General features: G+C 36.8%; 1 protein-coding gene across 6 annotated transcripts in view; it reads right to left on the bottom strand.

The window, feature by feature from the left end:
• Positions 1-83: 83 nt before the first annotated feature.
• LOC106460123 (zinc finger E-box-binding homeobox 1-like) overlaps positions 84-9,747 on the bottom strand; it is a 138,996-nt gene continuing 129,332 nt past the window's right edge. For 5 of the 6 annotated variants that reach the window (XM_013919806.2, XM_022386773.1, XM_022386776.1 and 2 more), the window contains exons 5-7: positions 5,952-8,258; positions 4,605-4,794; positions 84-3,839 (exon numbers count right to left, since the gene is read on the bottom strand). In XM_013919806.2, coding sequence (XP_013775260.1) covers positions 3,646-3,839; positions 4,605-4,794; positions 5,952-8,258 — 2,691 coding nt within the window. In that variant the 3' untranslated portion in view covers positions 84-3,645. The remainder of the gene's footprint in view (positions 3,840-4,604; positions 4,795-5,951; positions 8,259-9,747) is intronic. The other variant, XM_022386772.1, reaches the window with a different exon arrangement.

Genomic DNA, 9,747 nt, shown 5'->3' with positions numbered 1-9,747 from the left:
TAGGCTTATCTATGGCCTTTAAAAAGTTGACGACTCTACATGTTTCGACGTTACAACGTCATTTTGAAGGCCATAGATAGGCCTAAATAAAATGTTTTTCATTGTGTACCAGTTTAACGTTGAATATTATTTATGATTTTAATATAAAACTCTGGTATGAAATCTTGTTTATCGCCTTTCAAAAGTTTAAGCAGTATACAGTATACGGTCCATTCAGCCCAGGATTTTCATATAGAAAATATAGGGGCTCGCCAGAGGTCACTACTGTTAAACACAAATCAGAATCTGAAACAAATAAACTGAGCAAAAAAAACCTTTACTTATAAACAAAGTTGTCACGTGTATTTAGTAATATGTATGGACATAACGATATTCATTTAGAAATACGTTTCATTTATTTCCAATACCTCAAACTTAGTCACATATACGTATATAGGATATCCGAACTGGAATTTAATGTTTCACTTCAAGATAGTCACGTGTACAAAAACTTCAATCCTTTCTCTTTTTTTCCAAAACGTTCTTTATGAAACCGGTTTCGTAGGATCACAGGTTACTAATCAGTATAGAAATTCGTCCTGGATAACGTTAATATTTCTCCAGAGTTACCCATATTATATATACTTAACGTACATCTAAAATATTATATATATATATGTGTGTGTTTGTGAGAACAAATAAAGTTTGAAAATACAAAAGTTAATTTTGTTTATTTTGCTAATATTAAAATATGCAACTTTCAAGATGCGTGCGTGCTACTTCGGGAAGTATCTAAAGCAACAAAACTAATACACGTGTATGAATGACTAGGTTTCAGTGAATAGTCCAATAGTCTTCGTTTTTTTTTGTTTTTTTTAATCCAAAGAATGATGTTTTACGGCATTTACCATGTGCTTAATGACTTCATTTCTAATCCACAGTTAAGCCTAACTTTGCAAATAACTTGATTTTTTTTAAGTTATCCCTCCCCACTTTTTTCAAAGCTACAAGTATTCTTCTCGGATGAGATAACATCAGAATATTTCTTCTCCACTGTTTAGTGTTCTCATAACGTATATGATACTGGTTAAGTTTGGCTAAACAAAATACTTTACATACCTGCCAACATTGTAAAATATATTTCAAGAAACAATATTCGGGTTAAATATGTCATTTTATTTTACAATAACCAACCAAAACTTCTAGCGTGAAATATGTTACCCAGCGTTGTATATTACGTATCACAAGTATTTACACGGTTGCAAAATAATATAATAGCGTTTCGTTACAACGTATGAGCTAATGTTTGTACTCTGACTGAATTGAACACTTCACACACTCGATTTTTTTTTTTTCGATGTACAAATAAAAGCCACTGGGGCTTTTTTTTTAAATCCTACACAAAATGCACTATTTTCCTGCGCATAAAAACATAGTTCACGCAATAAGACAGTTTAGACCTACACTGTTATTCTCGGTGTTTCATTTCTAGAAAAAGAAAGTGCCGTATCCTTTGTTGACAGCTGGGGAAGGGATCTGTTCCCTTGTCGACAGCTGGGGAAGGGATCCGAGAAGATATAACAATTCTAACGTTCTGGAAAGGAGTAGAAGGTTAATGCAGTTGACTGCGTCAGAAAAAGTTTGTTTTAGGACAAAGCTACATTGGGCTATCTGCTGTGTCCGTCGCGGGGAATCAAACCCCGGATTTTAGTGTTATAAGTCCTTAGACTTACTGCTATCCCATGGGGGGGAGACAAATATCAACTGATAATGGAATTGAGACATTTTAAGAATAATTATAATGTTTCCGTCTTTATGTAAAATAAACACAAAATCCCCCTATCTGTATCTCAGATCACGATAGGTCCGGCAGAAAATAAGAGTAAGTATCGTTAAGATGATAATTACACGCCATGGATATTACCTACCACGTGTTTAATTCGGTTGCGGACGTAGGTTTAAAAAAATATCTGCTAATTTTTTAATAAAATCTTGGAAGACGTATTTGGTTAAAAAAAATTTTTTCTTTCAGATTTAAATAGTAAATAACACAAACACTTTTAGTTCTAACTTCAAAGACACCGATTAATCTTTCTCAGTCACGTTGCGATTGTTGCCAGATTTTTAAACACAAACTGCTATTAGAAATACTAGCTTATGTACCCGTTTAATCTACGGGGAAGATAAAGGGGCCCCACGAAAGGTTACAGGGGAATAATCCGAACGCCGACCCCTCTATGTCATTCCCCGGAGAGTCCTAAAAAAAAAAAAAAGATGCCAGGTGTGGTGACAATCGGTCCAGCGGTTCGCCAATTATAAGCGGACACGCACACACAGACTTCTCTCAAACGATGGGTCAGATAGCCTAATGTTTAAATCGAGAAATGGTAATGGTGTTAGGGTTTCTTTTTTGTTTTTCTAACGAGAAACAGTTCATTCTTAAATTATTTTACAACTCATAAAAGTTTCACATATAAAAAGTTTTTGTATATACCTTGAAGGATGAGCAGAGAAAAAAAAAATTGAAACAGCACCAAAATTATCTTCTGTTCTCGTAAAGCACATTGTTTTTTTTTATCATTACTGTTAACAAACATATCTAGGTAGACGTTTGGTTAGTTAATGGTTTTCTTGGCACATTTCAGTAGAAGTAAAATTATCATAAGTTCCTTTTTTTAATACACACAACGATCACATTATAGAAAATATGACTAAATGTATTTTTGGCACAAGAAAAAAACAAATATTTTTTTTTTTTTACTCACCTATATGATATATATATATATATATATATATATATTTCTAATCTCAGTTGTTGTTTTTCCTGAAATTCCCAAATTTGGCACCTTAGAAAAAGAACTAGAATTTTACAAAGTCCAAACAGCCACGTTTGGAACAAAAGACGCTAATGCACTATACAAATACGTGGTAATAATCTCTGTTCATCATTTTCATTTTTCAAACAACAAAGCTTATAATAAAAACGTGTAATGTATAATGCAACGACAATTGAGAAGTCAGCCGTTCAACAGTTATATTAGACAAAAAAAGTATAAAACTAACGTTTCTGTTATCAGTTTTTGAGTATTAAACAGTAAAGAATCCTTTGTTGTTGTTTTAATTTCGCTGCACAGATTTTGCGGTAATTTAATAAATCTGTAAAAAAAAATTACGGATTCACCATTTGAAATTGATTTTAAATTTTAACAAAAATCATAATATTCATATTTAGTCTTTTCGAAACTATTATTTTCGGAATTTAATTATTTATAAGTTACTAGTCATTTCAATCGCACCCATAAAAAAAAAAAAAGAAATAGAGCATGTATATAGGACTTCAAATTTCTGTTGAGAAAACAAACCAATGACTGGTTGCAGTTTGACGAACGCGAAATTGTCACACTCACACACACAATGAATGACGTTATGCGCGTCGGCACGTGCGTCTGTGACGTACTTTGAAAAGTCTCTCTCGTTGTTTCGAGAAAGGCAACGAATGGCGAGTGAGAGTGATTATTAAAATTCCGCAGCCTTAAAAGGCGATATTGAGTGGTTGTTGACGCAGCTAAATAGAACAGAGCGATATAGTCATGCGTTTGTCGGCAACCTTTTGATGTTATCTGTTAAACCACACACACACAAACACGACATCAAATTCGTTCATTCTTAGTCTCGATAAGGCTTGCAGTAGCTGAACCGGTGGTTCATGTGTTGGCTGTAGGAGCCGGAGTGGGAGAACCGCTTTAGACACTTCCGGCACTGGAAAGGCTTCTCGCCGCTGTGAAGTCGCTTGTGCTCCGTCAGGTGGTGCTTGTGTTTGAATGCTTTACTACACTCGTCGCACTGATGAGGTCTCTGACCTGTAAACATTTGTGAAAAGTCATCACATACGGGTGGCAATAGTTTTCGAAGTTTCTTTGTTTTATCACAAATTTATAAAATAAATGGGCGACCTGCGCTCTGTCCGCCATGGATTTAAGCGTTGTACATCCCTAAACTTACCACTGACCCAATTTGGGGGGTTCTGTCCGCCATGGATTTTAGCGTTGTACATCCCTAAACTTACCGCTGACCCAATTTGGGGGTTCTGTCCGCCATGGATTTAAGCGTTGTACATCCCTAAACTTACCGCTGACCCAATTTGGGGACGAGAGCTCGAACGTCAGAATTTGAAAACAATTACATAACACGAAGATCGAAACCCAGTGTTTAGCGTTACAAGTCCGCAGACTCACCGCTGTGCCATCAGGGGGGTGGGGGTCAGTTAGCTATCAAAATTTACTTCTTGCAGAAAACTTACACCATTACCTCGTTTTAAATACATAAAATTCATTTTGAAAAATTAATGAAATAAAATGGTGCAGGAAACTTTAATAAAAAGGGGGCAATAGGAAAATGGTTACATTTCTTAATCAACGGACGAATATAAAAAGCGAAAAATTTATCGTACTTCTATATGTCAGTGAAATATGATAAATTCATATATATATATATATATATACAAAACAGTATTTACTGAATACACCTTTAGATATTTTACACAAAATATCTTTAAATTTGAGTTTGCTGCTCTCGTGATAAAATAAGAAAAACAACACACGGATTAATTCCTGCGTTTCACATACCGGAATGTTCGTATTTATGTCGTGCAAGAGAACTCTGTTTGTTGAACGCTTTAGAGCATTGATCACATTCAAATAATCCTTCTCCATCTGATCTTTCGATAGAAAACTTCCTTCTTTTCATCTCAACTCCATCATCTTCCTCCAGTTCTAACTTTTCTTCCGCTACAACTTGATGTCTTTCTGTGTTCGCCTAAAAAACATGCAAAAAGTTTATTATAATTTCAGCATTTCTAAATTCGTCATCAAGAATTTTAGTAACACTAAATGAGTTCAAGGACCTCAATATTACGAAATGACTCCAAGGACTTTAGTATTACGAAATGACTCCAAGGACTTTAGTATTACGAAATGACTTCAAGTATCTCAGTGTAATGAGAAGACTCCAAGGACTTTAATATTACGAAATGACTCCAAGGACTTTAGTATTACGAAATGACTCCAAGGACTTTAGTATTACGAAATGACTTCAAGTATCTCAGTGTAATGAGAAGACTCCAAGGACCCTAATATGACGAAATGACTCCAAGGACCCTAATATGACGAAATGACTCCAAGGACCTTAGTATTACGACATTACTTCATAGATCTCAGTTAAACGAGAAAGACTCCAAGGATCTTAATATCATGAAATAACTCCAAGGCCTTTAGTAGTACGATGAAATGACTTGTATGACTACAAAATTAGGGATAGCATTAGTAGTTTTGCCATAAATACACAAAGTACAAAGAAAGGCCGTTAGTTTGACGAAATAATTTCAAGGGTCTTGTATTATGAGATTACTTTTAGTTAGTAAAAATAGGAAAGGTTTGTTTGTTTGTTTGAATTTCGCGCAAAGCTACACGAGGGCTATCTGCGCTAGCCGTCCCTAATTTAGCAGTGTAAGACTAGAGGGAAGGCAGCTAGTCATCACCACCAACTCTTGGGCTACTCTTTTACCAACGAATGGTGGGATTGACCGTCACATTATAACGCCCCCACGGCTGAAAGAGCGAGCATGTTTGGTGGGATGGGGATTCGAACCCGCGACCCACAGATTGCGAGTCGAACGCCCTAACCACCTGGCCATGCCGGGCCCAAATAGGTAAGGAAAGGAACAAATCAACACATAATGAAATATATTGTTCAACCTATACATTTTGGTATTCGAGTTTTCGAAACCCTTTAACGGTATTAACACCTTTCAAGATAGACATTTGACCAAAGATGTCATATTACAGAAGAAATTATGCGCATTGTCAAGAGACATACACTTTAATTAAGTTAACAGCGTAATATTAAGTTTTGTATTGTTATTAATAATACACCTAAACAGTCTTCATGAATACTTCTGGAGAAAATTGTCCTACCTTTTTCCAAAATCTCTTAAAATTATCCATTTGCCAACTTTCAACGTTATCTGGAGAAGAACTTTTTGAATCAAATTTTCCATTTGCTTTAGTGGGACTACAAGTTACATCTGGACTGTTTTGTTCAGGTGAAGATGGTGGCCCTTCGCTTCCCGGAGTTACGTCTAGACTGTTTTGTTCAGGTGAAGATGGTGGCCCTTCGCTTCCCGGAGTTACATCTGGACTGTTTTGTTCAGGTGAAGATGGTGGCCCTTCGCTTCCCGGAGTTACGTCTAGACTGTTTTGTTCAAGTGAAGATGGTGGCCCTTCGCTTCCCGGAGTTACGTCTAGACTGTTTTGTTCAAGTGAAGATGGTGGCCCTTCGCTTCCCGGAGTTACGTCTAGACTGTTTTGTTCAAGTGAAGATGGTGGCCCTTCGCTTTCGGGTGAATGAGAAGTTGGTCGTAGATGAAAGCCATTCGCTGGACTTACAGATCTACAGTCCGTAATCAAGGACATTCTTGATGAATCCTGATGTGGACTTACTGAATCGAACTGCTCCATGATCGGAGATCCTTCTGGTGGAGAATAATAGTGATCAAAGTTCACAATGTCGTTGTATTCAACTGGCCGGTTTTTGGTAAGTACTCTAAAGGAATTTCTTTGGTGTTCGCTTGTATACTTGAAAAAATTAAAGTTTTCACTATCAAAATACCTTCCGTTCGTAGCACTACGTGATTTGGTTTCTTTGGGTGGCGCTGATGTACGACTGGACTTTTGGCTGAGGTTCATGATTTCGTACTCATAATTTGGTTCTACTATTGGTGAATTTTCTAAATGTTTATATGGGTTACAAGTCTCTTCCTTCTTCAAGGAAAGGTCAAGAGGTGATTCATAGTCCGGTAAAACAAACTTTCTGACCAGCTCTGTACCTTTTTGCCGTATGTTCTGCGAGCAGATAAATGGAACTCTATATTCAAAACACATATTTTTACTGTGAGCCGGTGGTATAGTCAGACCCGGTGACGTGTCCCCATAACAGCTTGGCGTGGTAGGAAAGTTGAAGAGAGGCTGTGGCTTGTAACTCGGAATATTCAAACGGTATGGTTGGGCTTCACGAGATACTGGTAAGTCTATTTTCGAGCAGTTTTCAAGCGAAACTTTCGGTATCTGAATTGGACAATTTGTAGAACAGTTCTCATTTTTAATAGCCTGTAACCAAACCTGCACAATACGCGAAGGACATCCAAGTTCTCTTGCTAGCTTCTTAATATCATATTTTGTCGGATTCCGGTTCTGAACATGAAATTTCTCCAACGTTTTTAACTTAATTCCGCTCAAGATATTTTGAAAAGAAATATTTCTGCCATCCACTAAATTCATAACATCTTCGACGCTACCTGCATTGGCTTCATTTTCACTATGGGGTGATGATCTAAAATAGAAACTTTCACCAAAGTCATTTCCTGTAGCGTTCCAGTATCGTATTTCAGGTGTCTCTGGATTATTAGTGTTCGACAAACTTACATCGCCAATGGAACAAATTACAGATCCAGTCTGGTCGTCCATAGAAGCATTTGTTCTCGTTAACCGCTTTCCACCTTTACACGATTCTGATTGGACATTATTAACTTCATCAGCACACTGTTCGCCACTTTGGAGATTCTGAACTGGGCTTTTACCGCTTAGGATAGATTCTTTTTTGAAACTGCACATAAGCTTTTCTAGCGATATCTTCAACGGATGCGAGCAAGGAGGTTTACTTAAAAGCTCTGAAAGAAGCCCTTTACGTCCGTTGTTGCAGCTCGAAGTCTGTTGCTTCTTAGCTACAGATTCGTCCATAATTTCAATAATTCTTCTAACTGTCTTTATGTCGCTGTTTGCTGATAGGCTCACTGGTGGTGGATAGTTTCCTTGTTCTCTCCCAGAGATCACAGTATCAAGAAAGGAATTCATGGGTTCTGATGACGTAGGTGTTGGCAAAGACAGACTGGAAGAGACTGGGTTATCAACAGAAGAAGGTACAGCACTGGGCGAATTGAAAAAGCATGCAAAAGGAAGGTGTTTCGTAGGAATGTCGGAGTTTTGAGGTTTCAAAAAAGGGTGCCAAGGAATGGAGGCGAAGGCCCCTGGATGGAGGGGATGTTTTTTAACTTGAGGATGATTTTGGTTGGTCACAGTAGATGAAAATCCAGGTTCAATAGGCACGTATTCTTCAAAAGACTGAATGGTCCTAGAATCACATAGGTGATTCTTTGGTGAAATAGCGTGGGCGACCTTTTGGTTAGTTCCACGACCTCGAGGCGGCTTATTTTCCATTTTACGAACCTATTGGAACAAGATAAACTGTTGGTGATAATACCGCCAAAAATAAAATTATTGTTTTTATCACAAATAAATAACGAAATCGAGGTTGTTTCAATGAAAAATGTTTTTCTAACCATTTTATTTAAAATTTTTGGCTATAAGTAGTTTAATGACGAATACAAAAGGCACATCTGAATTAATTATTACTCATTTTTCTTTTCTAGATACAACAATAAATGTTTTCATTACTTCTCATTGGCTGAATACCTGAATTACCACACCCACTGACCATTACAGTATAATTTTGTAACAAAACTAAACTCATAACATAAGTAGTTTAATGACGAATACAAAAAGGCACATCTGAATTAATTATTACTCATTTTTCTTTTCTAGATACAACAATAAATGTTTTCATTACTTCTCATTGGCTGAATACCTGAATTACCACACCCACTGACCATTACAGTATAATTTGGTAACAAAACTAAACTCATGTGTAGGCGATACACATTGAAACTGATTGACAACGGTTTTCCTGAACTCTTATCAATCTGAAACTCAACCTAGAACAAACTGCTTAACTGTTACCATAAAAGTTAGGCCTCACACTGTAAACAAATCTAATTGTTTGTCCTGTCCAGGTTTTGGATAAAGTATGTAATTATTCACTTTGAACAGATATGCAAACTTAATAAAATGATGGTGTACAATATCCATCGAAATACAAGCCTTATTATTTAATAATAAGTTTTGATTTAAGACCTATGTATCACCTCTTTTTTCATTTTCTGGAAGACAAACTTTCTTTTAATATATATATATACACATCGCATTACTGTTATCGGTCTAGGCTGTCAACTTATTGTCATAACAGATAATGTCTGTGGTAGTAAAAGCACCCAAATGCGTTGAGGATATCCCATCTGTCAGTTTGTTTGTTTTTGAATTTCGCGCAAAGCTTCACGAGGGCTATCTGCGCTAGCCGTCCCTAATTTAGCAGTGTAAGACTAGAGGGAAGGCAGCTAGTTATCACCGCCAACTCTTGGGCTACTCTTTTGCCAACGAATAGTGGGATTGACCGTAACATTATAACGCCCCCAGGGCTGAAAGGGCGAGCATGTTTGGTGGGACAGGGATTCGAACCCGCGACCCACAGATTGCGAGTCTAGTGCCCTAACCACCTGGCCATGTCGCTCCCCCCGCTCCCCTACCCCATCTATCGGCCAAAATCCAAACGCCGATGTTAATCTAGTCAGCCGTCATGGAAAATCAAATGTTGGGGTGTTGATTTTATCGCCCTTTTTTGTTTGTTTCCTATTTTAGGAATATTCTGTTACCTTCGTATACTGATTAATAGCCTAGCTAGCTGTTAACCAGTAAATTCAAATATCCTACATCAATATATATATATATATATATAAAAAAATATTTGCAAAAAGTCCATCAGTCATAGATTTTCAACATGTATTTATTTGATTTTCCAAGAAGGTTTGTTTGTTTGAAGTTA

Source organism: Limulus polyphemus, unplaced genomic scaffold (assembly GCF_000517525.1).
Source record: "Limulus polyphemus unplaced genomic scaffold, Limulus_polyphemus-2.1.2 Scaffold714, whole genome shotgun sequence".
NCBI lineage: Eukaryota > Metazoa > Arthropoda > Merostomata > Xiphosura > Limulidae > Limulus > Limulus polyphemus.
Note: the sequence above shows the minus strand (reverse complement) of the source record. Positions and strands in the feature narration are given on the sequence as shown.